This window comes from Lactuca virosa, chromosome 7 (genome assembly GCF_052849685.1).
Source record: "Lactuca virosa cultivar CGN04683 chromosome 7, Lactuca_virosa_CGN04683_v6, whole genome shotgun sequence".
NCBI lineage: Eukaryota > Viridiplantae > Streptophyta > Magnoliopsida > Asterales > Asteraceae > Lactuca > Lactuca virosa.
Genome location: NC_136432.1, coordinates 39,589,187 through 39,608,497, shown reverse-complemented (window position 1 = coordinate 39,608,497; position 19,311 = coordinate 39,589,187). Strand labels below are relative to the sequence as shown.

General features: G+C 38.0%; 2 protein-coding genes, 1 non-coding gene and 1 pseudogene across 7 annotated transcripts; 2 read left to right on the top strand and 2 right to left on the bottom strand.

Moving 5' to 3' along the window:
- The first annotated feature begins 5,438 nt into the window (after window positions 1–5,438).
- Window positions 5,439–9,245, top strand: LOC145123242 (putative hexosyltransferase MUCI70). 4 transcript variants are annotated; one of them, XM_079058453.1, is made up of 9 exons: window positions 5,439–6,064; window positions 6,500–6,823; window positions 7,087–7,297; window positions 7,390–7,499; window positions 7,584–7,783; window positions 7,917–8,020; window positions 8,104–8,291; window positions 8,396–8,595; window positions 8,832–9,245. In XM_079058453.1, exons 1-9 carry the CDS (start codon window positions 5,776–5,778, stop codon window positions 9,090–9,092), a joined length of 1,887 nt encoding a protein of 628 aa, XP_078914579.1. In that variant the 5' UTR covers window positions 5,439–5,775; the 3' UTR covers window positions 9,093–9,245. The 4 variants fall into 4 exon arrangements, with proteins under 4 accessions (XP_078914579.1, XP_078914580.1, XP_078914582.1 ...); XM_079058454.1 differs by having other exon boundaries at window positions 5,836–5,997; window positions 6,477–6,823; XM_079058456.1 differs by having other exon boundaries at window positions 5,873–5,997.
- A 389-nt stretch (window positions 9,246–9,634) lies between these two features.
- LOC145126560 (uncharacterized) lies at window positions 9,635–12,340 on the top strand. Its single transcript, XM_079061903.1, has one exon. It carries the CDS (start codon window positions 9,635–9,637, stop codon window positions 12,338–12,340), a length of 2,706 nt encoding a protein of 901 aa, XP_078918029.1.
- Window positions 12,341–12,608: 268 nt separating this feature from the next.
- Window positions 12,609–18,828, bottom strand: LOC145123708 (callose synthase 11 pseudogene; annotated as a pseudogene). The gene is made up of 4 exons (XR_013715249.1): window positions 18,607–18,828; window positions 18,429–18,506; window positions 13,004–18,334; window positions 12,609–12,885 (listed from the first exon to the last, which is right to left on the bottom strand). The product of XR_013715249.1 is annotated as a callose synthase 11 pseudogene (transcript).
- On the bottom strand, window positions 15,224–15,302 carry LOC145128152 (small nucleolar RNA J33). Its single transcript, XR_013716753.1, has one exon. It is a non-coding gene; the product is annotated as a small nucleolar RNA J33 (small nucleolar RNA).
- Window positions 18,829–19,311: the final 483 nt, after the last annotated feature.

Genomic DNA, 19,311 nt, shown 5'->3' with positions numbered 1-19,311 from the left:
CGGAGCATATTACTTCATGAACCGAATTTGGATCCCTAAACTTGGGGGATTCAGAGAAGTAGTCATGAATGAAACCCATAAGACACGATACTCCATCCATCCGGGTTCAGATAAAATGTACTTGGATATCAAGCAACAGTATTGGTGGCCTAACATGAAGGCAGAAACTGCCACTTACATTAGCAAGTGCCTCACTTGTGCTAAGGTGAAGGTAGAATATCAGAAGCCCTCGGGACTATTACAACAACCGGTAATACCCGAGTGGAAATGGGAAAGGATTACTATAGACTTTGTGACCAAATTACCCAAGACAACAGATGGATTGGATACCATATGGGTAATAGTCGACAGGTTGACAAAATCCGCTCATTTCCTGCCAATAAAAGAGTCATACAAGATGGAATGATTGACGAGAATCTACATCAAGGAAATTGTGAGACTCCATGGAGTACCAATATCTATCAGCTCAGATCGAGATAGTAGATTTACTTCACGCTTTTGGCAATCGCTTCAGAAAGCTATGGGAACACAACTCGACATGAGCACTGCCAACCACCCACAAACCGATAATCAAAGTGAGTGAACCATTCAAACGCTTGAAGATATGCTTCGCGCATGCGTGATAGACTTTGGAAGGTCGTGGGATACCCACTTGCCTTTAATTGAGTTTTCGTACAACAACAGTTATCACTCAAGCATCAAAGTTGCTCCTTTTGAAGCCTTATATGAACATAAATGCAGATCACTATTGTGTTGGGCTGAGGTAGGTGACACTCAGCTAGAAAGAGAACAGACACCAAGCAATGCATTAACAGGACCAGAAATCATACGCGAAACGACAGAGAAGATAGTTCAAATCAAAGCTCGACTTCAAGCATCACGAGACCGACAGAAGAGCTACGCTGATAAACGGCGAAAGCCCTTGGAATTCCGAGCCGGGGATCGGGTGTTGTTAAAAGTCTCTCCCTGGAAAGGGGTGATTCGTTTTGCGAAACGGGGAAAACTAAACCCACGATACATTTGACCATTCGAGATTCTTGCCCGAATCGGTCCAGTGGCTTATAGACTGCAGCTACCTACCGAACTTAGCAGTGTACATCCCGTGTTCCATGTTTCAAATTTGAAAAAGTGCTTATCCGACGAGACTCTCGTCGTCCCGTTGGAAGAAATCGAAATCAACGAGAATCTCCTGTTCGTGGAAGAACCCGTCGAGATCATAGACAGGGAGGTGAAGCGTACTAAGCAAAGTCGCATTCCAATAGTGAAGGTTTGGTGGAACGCGAAACGTGGACCGGAATTCACATGGGAACGCGAACACCAGATGAAGCAAAAGTACCCTCACCTATTCTCGCATTCTCAAATCTAGCTTCAAAAAGAATTTCGGGACGAAATTCCCTCTAACGGGGGATGATGTCACAACTAGCATTCTAGCTAGGAAATTATGTACTCTTGTAAACATTATCTACTGTAATCTCGTAACCCAAATTCATGTTATGCTTGAAGTTCAACCTATGGAAACACATTCAAACCTAGATTCATCAAGTAAAGTTGAAAACCCTAGAAATCCCGGTTTAAGTCCTATATGGACTAGGGTTTCCTTATTGGGCCTAATGGGCCAATAAGCTTCCAATTTGACTATTTTGGGCTTAGAACTCTTAAATGGGCTCTCATTGGACCCACTCTCATAAGACTTAACCTTTTTGGGCCTTATAAGCCTAAAATGGACTAGTTTATCTTTAATGGGCCTTATTGGGCCATAACTAATCCGATTAGCTTTAATGGACTCAAATCCATTCTCTTATACAAAAATTGGGCTGTGAGCTACCCTAAGGGCCCAATGGGCCGTAAGTTTTCCTTATGGGCCTCATGAACTCGAGCCAAGGCAAGAATGGGCCAAAGTGATTCCTTCCTCCTTCCTTAGCCCATTTCGACCCAAGTAAAACAAAAAAAAAATATAAAAGAGTGGATAAATGAGGGTTGACAATTGTAGTGTCACCTCATAAATATACATAGGGTATCCATGCACCATTCTCATGTTTCCATGCATGTCAACTCATCTCACTCTCTCCCCTCTCCCCTCTTCTTGTTTCGGCTGAAGACACACAACACACACACACACTACACAAAAATTCTCTCCATTTCTCTCTAAGGCCATCTTCTTCCTTCCTTCAAGGAATTCTTGAAAATTTGGCTTGGATTCAAGAGTCTTCATCAAGTGTTGTCAATCTTTGGTAAGTCTTTACACATCCAAGCTTCATAACTTCACTCTCTTGTTAGATCATTCCTTTACACAAAGTTTTTGGTGTTTATACTCTTAGAAATCTTCTTGAGTTCGAGATCTACTCAAGGAAGTTGTTAGGACCAAACTCTTCCATTTCTTTCTTCAAAACCGAACCCACAAACCTAAGGTGAGTTCATACCCCTCTATTTTCGGTTTTCATATGATTTATGGGGGAGAATACAAGTAAAATGTGAAGATCTATGTGTATTTGTATGTTATGTGTGATTTCTTGTGTTTTTATGGTAAATATGTGCTAAAAATGAAAGATATTTAGAGATCTATAGTTCAAGAAGGAAAAATATGTGATCTAGGTCATATTTCACTTAACATGTCAAGATAAACTACTATACAAGCTTTAAAATAAACACACTACAACATAAAATTTGTTATTGGACCATTTTTGATAAATAAACAAAAGATGGGGAAAAAGATGTCATTCACGGTTTCTACAAGGATCAAAAGGTGAAAACATCTAAAATAAGAGTTTTTATAAATATTAGGCTTTTTAAAGGACTAAAAATGTAAATTTTAGCCTAATGGGCTAAAATTTGGGCTTTTCGGCTATTTAGGCCCAAAAATGCGAAAAATCAAAATTAAGGGGCTGAAATGGAAAGTTTTCTCAAAACAGGGGCTATAAACGTATATAAACCTATTTCAGGGGTTAAAATGGCCTTATTTATCAAAAGGGACTAAAAATGCAAAGATTTTGGATTTTGGGTAAAAATTGTAAAAATTGTGAAAAGTGTGGATTTAAATGCAAATCTTTTAACTAAGGGGCTGAAACTGTCCTAAATAAAAATTTTGGGCTTAAAACATCATTTAATTAAGTGTTTAGGTCAAAAATGTCAAGAAAAATAGTTCAAGGACCTAATATGTCATTTTTCATAAAAAGGGCTAAAAATTGCCAACTTTATACACGTTTTGAAATCATTCACGCATATACTTACAGGACCATCACAACATTTTCATGAAAAGTCTTATTACATAAAATATCGGATTTTCTGGGTTTTACGAACGACATAAACTATTTTACATCAAACATACTTATGAACTCACCAACATTATACATGTTGACCGCTTTCAAAATAACTTGTATTCTCAGGTAATCGTTAGAACGAGGAAGCATCCAGTGTGTTGAAAGTTTCTTTTGTAGTTGCTAATCACCAAACACTTTATATTTTGGGATCATGTAATGTAAACCATGTACTTGATGTAAACAATGCCAGTTGTACTATGTAATGTTTGGTGATGAATGTGTTATGTTTCATGTATATTCATTGTGATGATATTTCAATTTAAGTCACGCGAGCCGTCGGACGTTTCCGCCGTCTGGTTCGGGGGTGTGACAAATAGAGCATGAGAAGGACGCAAGATGAAATAATAAGAGGTGATGATAATAGTACGAGTAGAGTATGAGACGAGCCTACGAAGATGCTAAGAGATTATTGACTCGTCATCTACAAACTTAGAGCAAATTGTTCGCCTTCTATAGGGAATAGGGTTCCTCATACACCTAAGCCTTTATCATAATATTACCCTGCCCCTAGGTTATAATTTTTTATTATTAAAAGCCCTTTTGTAACTTTATAAGTTGTCTTTTATATATACATTAATAACTTGTTACATATATAATTTTTAACAATATACAGTATTAGCAAATAAATATATATATTTCGTTAACTAAAATTATAAACAAAAATAAATAAACATAGTGTATTGCTTCATTATTTGCAATTTTTGCTATAAAATCTTAAATCTGTTGAAGACGACACAAAGCAAGGTTGACTTATCAACTTCGTTATATGAAAATGTAATTAATCAATTAGTTTTTATTGAATATTATCAATTATCAATTATATTATAATCATATAATGACAGTAGTTTTTATTTTTATTTTTGAGTTGATTTTTACATACCCTATATTTTTTTTTAGATCCGCCACTCAACGCAAGGACTTAGACTAAAAGAAGTTTTATTTTTAGTATATCCTTACTATTTTACATTATGATTTTATTGTAAATCCGATATTAGTTTGGGATGTAAATTGTTTTGAGTTATTAGAATTCTACGTTTTAATAGAAAATTCTAATAACTTTCTAGAATATTTAATTGAAAAATATCAAGTCGTTACATAATTAATACATCGGTGAGCATCAACATAATTTCTAAGAGCAAAACTAGTATAGCTATTTATAAAGCCATCATCTTGTTCTTTGTCACTCGAATTACTTTTGAATATTTATTATCTTCTTTAGGTGTCTTCAGTTTACAATGATAGTCAACCCCCATGAAAAACCCATACTTTTTTATCTGGATCATGCAAATACACCAAGATAATTTTACAACGAAGTTATCTTAATTTAAATAATTAGATGATGACTCGCATGAAAATTAAGACATCCCTTAAATCTTATCATGGGTTTTTCTTAGTCCTTGAAACCAATGATTAAAGATTTCAAGTTAGTCACCACACTCACATCTAATACCTTCTTCATTTTTATTTCCATATCATGAATTTTGTAGTTTGATTGTGAGGATGAATAAGTCCTTTAGATGAAAAAGAGAGTGATGGAAGACGATTTGTACCATGAAGTCAAGTTTGAATAAATACCGAGTTAATCGATTTAATTAGTTTTTAAGATCTTAAATGCATCCTAATAAGCATATACTGGTCACTTGTCTTTGCGATGGGAGTCTCCAGGTCGATGAGTGCAATTATATACAGGAGGTTAGAGCTCAAACTGAACTCTGACACACTCAAAATATTATTAATGTGTCGCGCTTGACTTTTCATATGGATATTGAGACGAGTTGATGCATGTCATTCAGATTGTACGGTTTACCATTTTTTATTAGCAGTTTAACCATGTGATCAAAAACATTGTTGCCAAAACCAACTAGCATGCATGATTTAACAAATAAAATGCAAATTTTCGTCCAAACTAAAAAAAAAAATAATAATAAAAAATAATAAAAAAAACAAAACCAAAACCGTAAAACTTACAAGAGATAAGGTTTTTCAACATATAATCCATAAAATGAGAAAAATAAAAATATGTTATTTTTTAATATAAAGAAAATAAGAATTGATGTAAATTAGAACACATTTAATTTATAATTTAATTTAAAGAAGTTGACATGAATGCATCATCAAATAACAGAACAAACTTCAAGAAATGCTCTAATGAACCTCTGCCCATTCTCCCCCTTCTTCTCCATTCCTCCACCACCATACTCACTGTTACTTCTCCTTCTTTAATCCGACAATGAACCCATTTCGCATTTCCATGCGAATACCCACAATTGCAAATCTAAATTGTATCCACAAAACCCGAAATCTCTAGATCTGCACAACAAATTCAATGAGGTCATGTTTGTTTCCATTTCAATGCATTGAATCACGAAATTTCACAATGAAGTTATCATCTTGTTCTGGGGTTTCTCCCACCGATTGAATCCATTTGGGAAATTTGAGGTATTGGGGGAAGAAATCAATGACGAGTCCGTCATTGGATGCACGATCATCGAGTGTTGAGTGTTTAGGTTCATTGGTGGTACGACCTTCAAGTTACGGGAGTTCACAAAACGGAGGATTGGTATTACAGCAACAAATGAATCAACCAATTCCACCCTCTAAGAAAGCTTCGAAGATGTTTGTTAATAAAGAGAAGGATAATGCGTTCCTTTGGATCTTTAAATTCGCTCCTCGAAAGAAGGTTGGAATGCTGCTCTTGTCTCTTGCTTCCTTCGCAGCTATGTTATGGATACTTTATATTGCCAAAGGTCTGCTTTTCATTTCCCCCGAAATCAATACATAATAACAATATGTTCAATTTGATTGGTGTTCTTATACCTCTTATTTAATTTGATTCCAACTTCATTTCCTAGTGTTCATTAGCAATTGTTCATCAATCAAGTTGCTGTCTCCATTGTTTAGGGTTAAAACTTAAAATCATTAATAGAAGTTGAATACAAAAATCAAAACCCTCTCCATTGTTCTTCACTTCTTCCTATCAATATCTACACCTTTTAGTAATTTTGAAGCTATCACTATCTACTCTTTTTGATATTTAAACCATTTTATATGATTGCGACTCAAGTTATACATTCTGGAAATCTTTTCATTAAAATCTATAACTGAAGAATTTAGAGATATAAAGTTGATAACTCTGTTAATGTTTTAATGAATTATTAGTTCCTCTTTGGGCCATTTTGAAGGTGAATTTAACCAGAACAATTCAACTGTAAGATTTTCTCAATATTCTTCATCAAATAGTGATCAAGAAAGAGTAGAGCTTAATTCTGCATTAGCCAATGATCAAATGAAGATTAGAGTTAGACATAATGATAACATTGTTAACCACCACCCTCCTCCACCACCGCCCATCACCGCCAACCCTCCTCCTCCACCACCGCCTATCACCACCCTCCCTCCTCCACCACCTGTTTATTTTTCCGGATATACCCTTCCTCCCGGACATCCTTGTAATACCTTCACATTACCTCCTCCACCAGCCGACAAGAAAAGAACTGGCCCTCGACGTAAGTTCACTACTGTTAAATGCAAGAAATAGCAATCTACTTTCATATACTTGTGTATTATAGCATCCTACTTTCACTTCTTTCTATTACATCGTTGTACTTTAATAAATATACCCAATTATAGCATTGTACTTTCTAAAAATAAAAGTATGATGCTATAATAAACAAATATATAAAAGTACATTGCTATTTCTTGCATTTAATCCGCTATTATACCATCCTACTTTCATTTCATTTGTTTTTACTTTCATTTTATGTTTCAGCTTGTCCAGTGTGTTACCTTCCAGTAGAAGAAGCTATATCTTATATGCCAAAAGCACCATCTTTTTCACCTGTCCTCCAAAATTTAACTTTCATTCATGATGAAAGTTTTACCAAAAGTGAATTTGGAGGCTCAGATTTTGGTGGATATCCTACTTTAAAACAAAGACATGATTCTTATGATGTAAAAGAATCAATGTCTGTGCATTGTGGGTATGATTCTTTCTCTCTAAAAATTTATGAATTGTTTTATTTGTTTCATTTTTATCATATCACTAATCATTTTCCATTAATATATAATAAAGATTTGTGAGAGGAGATAGGCCTGGACGCAAGTCAGGATATGATATTGCTGATTCAGATCTTCTTTTAATGGACATGTGTCATGGAATTGTGGTTTCATCTGCAATATTTGGTATCCTTCTAGAACATTTCAGTACACATTTACACACACTCCTTGAATCATGAATAGTGTGGTGATTATTTAAATTTTATACAGGGGCTTATGATTTGATTCAACAACCAAAGAATATAAGTGAAACTGCAAAGCAAAATGTGTGCTTTTTCATGTTTGTTGATGAAGAAACAGAAAAGTTTTTGAGGAATTCAGGTCATTTGGATGATAGCAAGAAGATTGGATTGTGGAGAGTTGTTGTTATCTATAACCTCCCTTACACTGACCCAAGGCGCAATGGGAAGGTAAATAACAGATATTTCTTATTCAGACATTGTACTTTGAAAAATCTAACCTAGTTATAGCATTCTGTTTTTTTTTTACCTTTTTCCTTTATTAAAAAAAAATATTTTTTTAATAAAGTTAGGTTTGTGACAGGTTCCAAAACTTTTATCTCATAGGCTTTTCCCAAATGCTAAGTACTCTATATGGTTGGATGGGAAACTTATGCTTATGGTTGACCCTTATCAAATCCTTGAAAGGTAAGTGTTTTTATTTGTTATCTGAAGAATTTAATACAGAAAGAAGTTTGTTCAAATTTTAAACATGACTTATGTAAATTCAGGTTTTTGTGGAGGGAGAATGCTATTTTCGCAATATCTAGACATTATAAACGGTTTGATGTGTTTCTAGAAGCTGAAGCTAATAAGGCTGCTGGGAAGTACGATAATGCCTCCATTGACTTTCAGATTGACTTTTATAAACGGGAAGGCTTAACGCCGTATTCTTCTGCCAAGCTTCCTATTAGAAGTGGTACGATGATTGTATATACTATGATCATTTAGTGTCTAAAAAATCAGATTTTTGAAACTGATTATTGGAATAAGTTTTTTTTTTTTAATTTTTTTTTATGACAGATGTGCCTGAAGGATGTGTTGTAATACGTGAACACATTCCGATTTCTAATCTTTTTACTTGTCTTTGGTTCAACGAAGTTGACCGGTTTACTTCTCGAGATCAAATTAGCTTTTCCACGGTTCGGGACAAGATCCGGTCCAAGACTAATTGGACCGTTAACATGTTTTGGGACTGCGAAAGGCGAAACTTTGTAGTTCAGGTATATATATGATATGCTTTGTGTTTCTTGAATCCAAGCGTTGACTACTCAAGTCAAACCAGTTCGTTTTTAAAACGCGACATTGATATGGATTTTGTTTCAAATTCGGCATTTAACACGTTACCTTTTCAATAATTTCTTATTAGTTTTAATGTAGCCGATGAATTTCTTTCAAAAACTTGAAAAAACCATTAAAATTTGAATCTTGAAATCAGTTTTGTTGACCCATGGTGCAGGGATACCATCGAGATGTTTTGGAGCATTGGGCGCCACCACCACCACCACCACGGCTTTCTGGTGCACCGATCGTTTTCAATATTACTGATAATAAACCACAAAAAAGATCGACGGAAAACATTGTAAGTAATCCGAGAAAAACACCGTCGACAAAACGCCGGAAAGAGAAAAGATCAAGTTCGAGGCGACACCGGAAAATTGATCCGGGGAATAGAAACGCCACCAGTCGAAGTCGGAGTTACATGCAAGCAAAAGAATAAATCATTCTTTTGATCCCTGTTTAGAATATTAATTTTTGGGCTCATACTTTTATATGTTTTTTTTTTCTTTTTCATTGTTTAGATTTATCAGGTTACCATTTTTTGTTGTATATACAATTTTGGAAATTTATAATAATATCTGTTTATTACACATATTTTGTTTGTTTTACATAGTCATTATATTCAATAATGAATAATCATCCAGCAAGGTCCAATTTTCTTGAATCTCAATACTTCAGGGTTACTTTTGAAAGATATTCCTTTTGACTTTCATGGACCAAATCCAAAGTAACTATTTGACTTTAATCACACTACAAACGTTACAGCATGATGTACAAGACACTCCTTTCACGATATGTGTGTAAGCGGCGTGCCATACTTAATGCACAACGTACAACATGTTTATGCGGGGTCAGAAGATTCTGGTTGAAGATGCACTATTTTTAGATAGAAAATCCTAAATCTATACGTATGGAGAGAGAAACATATATAGATTTAGAGAGAGAATATGAGGATTTAGCTTCTCACCAAATCTGGTTCCAATGGAGATACTATCTTGTTCGGTTAATTTTGTGAAATCTGGAATCAGGGTTTCGTTTCCCCCTTTGAATTTCCTCCAATTCGTTCTAATTTTCTTGGCTTTCATCACAAAATCTACCTCAATTCACCGCGATTTCTCAGAAGTTCCGTACTCTCGATACTGTAATGATGTGGTTCGTGAATCCCCATTTACAGAAACCCAATTATTGCGGGATGATTTCCTCCGGTTAGATAAAGCGGTGTATAGCTTAGGAAATGAAAATCCCCAATTCAATTTTAATCCCGTTTCCTCTCAAGTCGCATCGTTTTCCACCCGGGAAGCTTACGAGACGAAATCGAAAGGGATTGTTAAGGTTAATGCCGTTCTTAACCTTGTTGGGCCGGGCATTATTGATTATTTTTCCTGCAATACTCCACGGAGAAGATTACGGCTTGTTAAGTTCCGACCACCGCGTTGGGAGCCTCGTACAAACGTCGGAGCTGGGTTTAGGTTATTCGGGTTTTGGGATTCGGATTCTGGGAAGCTATGTATGGTTGGTTCAGGATCGGTAAGTACTTTAACCCCTGTGAATGTTGTTTTCAAGCTTGATTATCCCAATTCTTCTGTTCTTGATACTAGTTTGATCAATGGTACATTACAAAGCATCACGCCTTCGGGTTCAGCTACTTATTTTAAACCCATTTCGATCTTGGGTGTTTCACGTATGGGGTATAATTATACTTACATCAATAAAGAGATCAACAGCGATGGTTTTAGCATCTACGATGATATGGAGAACACCTCTCTTAGTCTACCAGATGCCCGGACGGCTTACAGGCGTGGGATATGCTCGGTCATAACATGGGGTCTCAGATTCGAATTGGATTACAATACCTACGACTGTAAGAACGTTTCTTGTAGCTTTATAACAGTAGGCGATGAAACTTTTCCACGTTTCCTGTCAATCAAAGTCGTAGATTGCTTAGAAGATGGAAAAGTTCGGTACATTTTGCAGTTCTCTAATTCTACCTACGGTAGAGGAATGTCATTTTATCCACTCACTAGTCTGGTTGCAGAAGGAGTTTGGAACAAGAAGAAGAACCGTCTAGAGTTAGTCGCATGCCAACTGTTCGATAAAATGTCTGCAAGAGATTGTTCGATTAGATTAGCTTTCAGTTTACCTTCAAGTCTTAGTCTACAAAACAGGAGTAGTATCATAGGGCGAATGTGGAGTACAAAACGAAAGAATCTTGGCCATGTCTCTATTTATAGCCCTGCAAACCTACACTCAAGAATCAAAGGTGCATCATATGAGTATTCCCAACATAAAAAGATCACAAATTTATGCTCAAAAACCCTCGATAGTAACACAAAAGGAAAGAAAGAGACTTACCCAGATGAAAATTCTCCAAATTTACGGTTCGACATGTTGGTGAAAAACAAGAAAGGACAAATGGCATATGGTTATGCATCCCCTTTTTACATCGGTGACCGATTTTATTCATCTTTTTCCATGATCGAAGGGAATCATAGTTCAATAAACGAGTATATTAACATTAGCTATGTCATGAGCTTCACGACACGTGGCGAATTTGAATTCGGTGGTAATATCCCAGGGTCAAAAATGGTTGAAATCTCAGCAGAAGGCGTGTATAACACTAAAAATGGTGTTATATGTATGATTGGTTGTAAGCATATGCCATATGAAAAGTTCCAAAAGAAAAGATCCTTAGATTGTGAGCTGCTAATCAACATCAACTACTCAAAACGCGGGTTGGTTCACGGGTCGATCAAATCCACAAGAACAAAACCCGACCCGTTATACTTCGAGCCCGTTGAATTTGGGTCGAGCTCAATAACAACAGTCCAAGCAAGAGAATCGATATGGCGAATGGATCTTGAGATCACCATGGTTCTAATTTCAAACACACTCGCGTGCATTTTCATCGCGTTCCAACTCTTTCATGTCAAAAAGAATCCCGAATTCCTTCCGGAAACTTCCATTATCATGTTAACTGTTCTCACCTTGGCTCATATGATCCCACTTTTACTCAATTTCGAAGCGATTTTTATCAAAAATCAAAAGCAAAACGTGTTTCTTGGAACTGATCAATGGCTAGAAGTAAACGAGGTTCTTGTTCGTGTCATCACAATGGTCGCTTTCCTTCTTCAATCCCGTTTACTCCAACTCACTTGGTGTTCAAGAAATGGCAATGAGAATAACAATAACAAAAACAAAAACCTCTGGGAATTTGATCGAAAGGTTTTATATGTAACATTCCCGTTATATATATTCGCTTTTTTTGCACATTTGTTACAACTTCACGCATCAAAAAACATGACTTTTTGGGGGGAACTCGAGTCTTACTTCGGTATAGTTCTTGACACATTCTTGATACCACAAATTGTGTTCAATTTGTTTTGTGATACGCGTAACGTGGTTCTTGCTCCTTCGTTTTATATCGGTTCTACAATTGTGAGATTGTTGCCTCATGTTTATGATATTTATCGATCGCATAGTTCTTTGTGGTTTTATGATAAAATATATGCGAATCCTGGGATGGATTTCTATTCGACAATTTGGGATGTTGTTGTGTGTTTTGGTGGGACATTTTGTGTTCTTGTGGTTTATGTGCAGCAACGATTTGGGGGGAGATCGGTTTTGCCAAAGAGATTTAGAGAAAGTTTTATGTATCAGAAAGTAGCTGTTAATACTCAAGAAGGATGAGTTTTTTGGGCTTGTTGACTTGTAATGTTGTTGGTTTTGCTTTGTATGTAAACTTAGTTGTAAAAGAAACAGTTTAGATTTATTTCTACCTTTCATATAAGAAACTTCGTTCGTTCGTTTGTTTGTTTTATGAATTGTAGGTATTCTATTAGCAACATGCTAACATCCTTTATTAATAATAACAGTTAATAACCAGTAATAGCAATGTCACTTGTATTTCGTTACAAAATATGTAACAAATTAGGTACATTCATTCTACATATTGGTGTAACAAAATGTAAGTATGTTGTTATTATGGATGAAAAAAAGTACATTGGCAGAAAGTACGTTGCTATTCACTGCAATTTGACTAATGAGCAACCCCTACACAAATATGTACATATTTAACTGCAAAAATCTAACCACTAAGGCTAACACCCTTCGATTATGTTCAAAACATCAAAAAAACAAATGTTTAACAATACAAAATAACGATGCAAAAATGGATCCCATGGTGAGCAGCTTGATGAATTCAAGGACATTATCATCATTCTTACACCCAAAACCTGAAAACCAATTAACCAATCATACAAAAGAGTCAAACTCCAACCCAAAAAGTCAAAAACGTTATGATATTAAGAAAATAAAACACGAGTTTTCCAATATGAAAAATGACAAACATACCCTCGATATCACGACTCCAAATTAATATTCTTCCCGGTAAGAATCCTAGATATCTGAAGTCCTCGACTAAATGCTTCATTAAACAAAATCCTCGTTTGCATGGCTTGAAATCCGGGCATCCATGACAAAAAAGCAAGAGGAGCCAAAACAAACATTCCAATCAACATATCATAAAGCCGAGCCAACGAAACAACCGTATCCCAAACAATCGAATTTTCCAAAAACGGCCTCAAAACTTGTGCAATCGATATAATCCCCCAACCAGTCGGTATAAACGCCAAAACACTCGAAAACATGTCCAAAATCGTCAATTTGGTAAACTCCAAAAGCATCAAAACCACAACCACAATCACAAAACTCACAAGAAGCTGAACAAGCCGGTATTTTATATGCTCTTTCGCCGCGAACTTATCCTGCGCATACGCGATCACAATATAAACCGCAACCGCAGCGATCATAAAAACCCACGAAATCAAATAAACAACAATACTCGTACTATTGTTCGCGATTTTCAAATGGTAAACAACACCATATTGAAAAAAGAAGAATCTTAAATCGAGAATTATCTCCAATAATTTCCCCCATAAACCGGTTGTTCTCAAGTGATCCTGCTCTTCATACCACCACGTTTCCCAACTAATATCCGCTTTCGCCAACGACCCGCCTGAATACCAAATCCATCTAACAAAATCCTTGAAGTCATAAACCGTTTTCAACCAATCGAAACCCGACGGGTTGAACGCAAACGGGGCCATGATCCACGAAACCACTAAAAACCAACTTGAAATATTCAAAATTATGTAAATGAAATTTGATACGGATAACGGGGTATTGGAAGCGTAAACCGTTAAAATCACCCCGAGTTCAATTGCTTTCACGAAATGACTTCGCGCGTATAACCGATAATTTTCCGCGAATTTTTTATGTTCAACAACAAACCCGCGACCCGTGGCCCGGTATTTCGCCCCACCGTGTAATATCGTACGCCCGAAGTAATGGCTGCGGGTCCCCATCGAGAAAGTGAAGAAAACCGAGGCGAGCTGTAACTGCATTGTTAGGTAGTCCCATACAGCGGATAAAAACCCGTGTTCTAACGAGTTTTCAACTATCATTGGTAAAGCAGTGAAAACCCCGATTTGGACTACAAATTGTTGGTTTATAATCGCCCCGAATGCTTTGTTGTACTTTGTATTGTCCATAGCAGCCCCCTCGACCCCACTCAACGCAAGATAAAGCCGGCCCCACAAGAAAGTATAAACCATAACAATCATCATCATTGTGTTGTAATAAAACCCGACTGTTGTGTAAAAAAATGACAACATCCGGAAGAAGTCGAGCCGGTGGCCCAACCGATAAACATCACGGCTCAAAACTTGTTCGCCGTTTCCAGACGCGACTTTGGCTTCAAACATTGAAATTTGATTCAACCCGACATCCCGACCCTTTCCGATTTGAATGTATTCATGATGTGTTACATTTCCACCACGTAAGGTGCAATTGAATCCCGCAAATATGTCTTCACTAATGTTGATTACTTTTGAGGCTTTGCTTATTCCGCCACGTGTCAAGAACCAGAACCGGTCAAACACGTCCGGATGCCCGTAATGCATCCGGACTTTCAACGGGTTCGCGAGAACCCGTTGACCGAGTGTCACGAAGCTCATTTCTTGCGTTGACATGAACCACGCGAGCGAGGAGACGGACCCCGTGAAGATGTTTTCCCGGACTCCTAGGATTGTTGGTTTTCGGATACCGTGGTTGACTTTGAATTCTTCTAGAAGGTTTCGCATTTTCAAGGCTTCTTCAAACGAATTATCTTGGTTCATGTCGATTGTTTGTAACGCATCGCCACGCGTGAAAATTATCGCGTGGTTTTGGTTCTCGGGCTTTCCTTCCCCGAGCTTCATCGGGCCCGGTAATTTTATGCGGTAAATTTCTTCTTCTTTCTTTAAGTGGTCATTGTACTTTACAAGAACTGAATAATACTCGACTTCAGACCGACCCAAACGAACCTCGTCCACATAAGCAACCCGAAGGGCCTCATTGTTTTTCATTAAAATCGCGATATCTTCTGCTTGTGGTTCGCCTTTTTGCTTCTGGGACCCGTAATTCTGACACGCAACAACGTATACAAACTTCATAATTGCAGACCCGGTCTCGCTAACGGTCCGGTTCAAACCCCGTGAACCCGCCAGGTAATCGACAGTTTGTGACCCCTGTCTGATTTCCACTTCAGAAGCGGAATCAAGATACGCAAGAATTTTCAAAGCCCGATAATAATACATCATTCCCCGAACAGTTCGGGCCAAAGTTTGGCCCCGATATGAGGCCCAAACACGAAGGTCTCGGGTTCTTGTAGTGAAAATTTCATTGTCATCTTTCATCCCATCTCCACGCATTCTTTCCATAAAATTCTCCCACTCGTCTTCGTATATTTTCTGCAAATAAAACAAAGTGGAAATCCCGTCATCGTTCGGGCTTCGAAGCGCTTCTTTCTTATACAAAACATCCTCGTCATAATACGGAGTCAAAACACTAAACGCCATCATTTTCTCGACTTGTGGGGCCCGTGGGATGTTCATGAAAAGCGAGTTGCTAAAAAACGCGATACGTCTCCGGGCCTCGATGTTTCTCGGGATGTTCCGCATCGAGTCCCGGGATTTTAAAATCGTGTGCAACCGCCGTAACTGTCGGTGAAAAAACGCGTCTTCGGGTTTCGGAAACCGGACTTTGTTCACGAAAAGTAAACCCTCTTCGGTTTTTGCAGGGTTCCTCGGGGCTAAACCTTCTTCAATCAATTGGAACGCAGGCTTTTTAGTTTTTGGGAGCTCTTTAACCATGATCTCATAAAGCGCTTGCAAAATGTCAACAAGCTTGTTCATGTTTTGAACGGGTGCCATCAAAGTTTCAACAAGATTGATCAAATTCGCGTGAATCATCGGGAGTTTTTGCGATTTATAAAATTTCATAAACTCGCCGATTGAAACCCAATGGTCGATTTCATCGAATAACCGTTTAACAATCCCGTATTCTTCGGATCTTTTTTCAATGATTTCGGGTAGTAAATACCGGATACTACAATACGCCTCGATCACCGCACACCGGCGATACTCGCTGTTACAAATCCGGAACCAAACCCAGCGGTCCGGTGCACCGGAAAGTTCACTGGCCTGGTTGAGTGCAAGGCTGAGCTCATTACCCAAAAGCACACACGGCCACCGGACCACCATGATCCCCCAACAGGTAGGCGGCAACTCCATGAGCTCCACCTCTCTATCACTAATTAGATCTTCTTCCCTCATTGTGAATATAATTTCATTCCAAATCAACGCGAATCTTCTCGCATCAACTTGACTCGATTCAAGTTTCTTAAATGGTTGACCGAGCCCGTACCGGAGTTTGACCCGACGAATCGCGTTACGAAGCTTTTGAACAAGAGAATCTTTAGCCGTCACGGATAAATCTTCCGGAATCAAATTAAACTGTAACGCGCTCGCGAAAAACTGATACCGTAACCTTAACTGCTCGATGTTCCGGATCTCGCCCAAATGAGAAAACAACCCGATAATCGACCCGACTAGAGCCGAAAAAACCGTGTACCATAACTGCATGTCAACTAAATACATCAAAACAACGGGAAGCCAAACCATAACAATCGCCATTCGGTTTGTGTTGCTGAAGAATTCATGCCAGTTGTATCGATCGAGATGGAGGCGTGCTAGGGCTTTTGTGGGGGCCACGAGCGGTTTAATTTGAAGAAAGTAAGAAAATGAGAACTTTGAGAGTAATATAATGATCCAAAAGAGTGTGTATTTGATGTTATTGACTAAACCTTCGCGTAAACCTCGTCCTACATAGAGTCGGGAATGGAACCACCATGTTAGCATGTCGAAAAGTATGAAATCGGTTTCTTCAATGAAGTTTCTGACCCATGGGATGATGAAAAGAAGCAATGCGAGGACTTCTGGAATGATGTAGACTAATCCGGATTTTAAGAACACGATGATTTTATCATTGGCGGCATCGGACCACCGCCCATCTGAGTTTTTTTGGATCCAGATTTGGATGTAGAAGATGGTGAAGACGATGACCCATGTTAATGATACTATTGATTTCATGATCATACGAAAGAGAAGAAGTTTTGAATCTTTTGAAACCAGACTGTATTGTGTTCCTGCATCGAGAATTGATTGACCGAATCGAAGACCAGCCCATGTTATGAAGACTGTGAGTAATTCAACTTGTACATCACGATCTTCAAGTGCCTGCCATGGAAACTGTGTTTCTCTCCAGGCTACAATCATGGAGGCTTGGAAGAACAAGATGAGCAAAACCCATAATCGGTCAAAGTTTCTGCAGATGTTCCAGAATGTTCGTTGCTCCACGAATCCGGTTTTACCGATTCGGTTTATGGCTTTTGGGTCGTCTATGAAGAAGTTGCAGGAGAGATCTAATGGCCATTTGAGTTTCTTGAAGCATTTGCGACTCCAGAAGAATTCGTTTATGTCATCGTAATTTCTCCAGGCTGAATGTGGGGCTTTTCCGTTTCTGCTTCTGTCTACTTCCGTTTTGATTGTTTTGTAAATTGGGGTGATGATTTTGTTCAGAAACGCGTTTTCGCCGGAGATGGAGGGGTTGAATGGACGGCCGGTGTTGGCGTCTGTGTCGCCGGAGAGAACTTGGTTTAATTCCATGGTCATGTGATGGTAGATGTAGCAGAGACATTCTGGTGTGAATCGGAGATTCCCGGCTTCACCCCAGATGAGTAGGTACATAGCTACGTATAAAAGTTCCCGGCGGTGGGTGTCGGGGTTTTGACGGAAATGTGGGAGGCGAACCTGTGATTTTCGTCGGAGGAAAGAGCACCATGACTTGTAATTCTTAAGAAGTTTCCGACGGAATTCCCGGAGAACACCAGGGTCGAGGTTATCGGCGATGGCTGGCGGCGGGGAGAGCCGCATTTGGGCGTTGGCAAGGTGGAGGACGAGATGCTCCCGTTGATTCCGAACGTTGTCGTTTTGAAACCCGAAAAAAGCACCGAGCCAGTCCATAAGGTCCATCCCATCTCGCCATTCTCTAAACGGCGGCCGACGGAGGTCCCCGACGGCGCGTAGAGCATCAGCAGCCGCTCTCACTTCTGGGTACCGAAGAGATGGATGATCAGAGAGTAAACTGTGTATAGGGATTATGTTATACGGCTCCTCATGCCTCGTCGCATGTGGCGGCGCGTCGGGATTCCCCCGTCCGCGAGTGGGTACTGGTCTTTGCCTCAAGTTCATCTCATTGGAATTCTAACAGGTTTCATGATCTGGGTATCTTCTCAAAACCACCCTGCAATTCCCAATTCACCATTTTTACAACAAACAAATACACACACTACACCAAGCAAAGTAAAAATAGATCAAATTGAACAAAAAGAACGTACCTGTATGATATGGGGATTGAAATTTACACTTTTGATTACTCCCAATTAACCAGTTTCCAAACAAAACACACAATATATCTACAAGAACACACACAGATAGATACAGAATCTCAAAACGTATATACTATATACCCATACCCATAAAGTAATAAACAAAACCTAAAGTAAAATAGCGTACCTTTAGGATATGGCGATTGAAATTTTCTTTTTTTGGTTTCAAATTATTGGGATTTTGTGGTGGGTTTTTGAGGGGTGTTTGTTACTTGTAACTTGTAAGTTACAAGAATAGTGGCACGTGAGACACGCGCTTGAGAGGGAGAAGGTGGGGGAAGATCTAAGATAAGAGAGAGAGGAGCACTTAAGATGGGTGCGACCCACACACAGTGAGGGTGTTTTTATCTGTTGCTTGCATTCAATCAAAGTAAGCAATAACTCTTGATTTTATTTTGTTTTTCTTTCAAAATCTTTTTAGTTCATAATATATTAATATTATTCATATTCCTTACGAATTAGTTATTAAAAAAATAAAAATCGAACATTATTCTTGTAACCTAATTTGAGAATATCTTTTTTTTTTTTGTAAAAGTGTATCTCTATGATTTGTATCTATTTTTACAACCTTTATCAAAATTCAAATGACTAAATTAGTCCATAAGTACAATACGTATACGTGGAGGATTGTGGTTTCGGTAGAGAAAAATTATTTCATGATTTTAAAGAAAAAATAAATACAATATGTTAACAAAAGTACTTAAGTACATATGAAATCGGAAAGTGGCAAGTAAAAGACAAAAGTTGTAACAGATGTATCACATGCAGTGCACGAGTCGCATATAAAATAATGTTTTTTTCCATGGCTGCCTTCTCGGGTAGATGCGTGCTG

What these genes read in the sequence shown, in the direction of transcription:
- LOC145123242 (XM_079058453.1), top strand. Translation starts at nt 5,776, where the DNA reads ATGACGAGTCCGTCATTGGATGCACGATCATCGAGTGTTGAGTGTTTA. An exon ending in CCTTATCAAATCCTTGAAAG is followed by an intron (nt 8,021 to 8,103) that starts GTAAGTGTTTTT and finishes ATGTAAATTCAG; the next exon opens with GTTTTTGTGGAGGGAGAATG. An exon ending in CAAGCTTCCTATTAGAAGTG is followed by an intron (nt 8,292 to 8,395) that starts GTACGATGATTG and finishes TTTTTATGACAG; the next exon opens with ATGTGCCTGAAGGATGTGTT.
- LOC145126560 (XM_079061903.1), top strand. Translation starts at nt 9,635, where the DNA reads ATGGAGATACTATCTTGTTCGGTTAATTTTGTGAAATCTGGAATCAGG.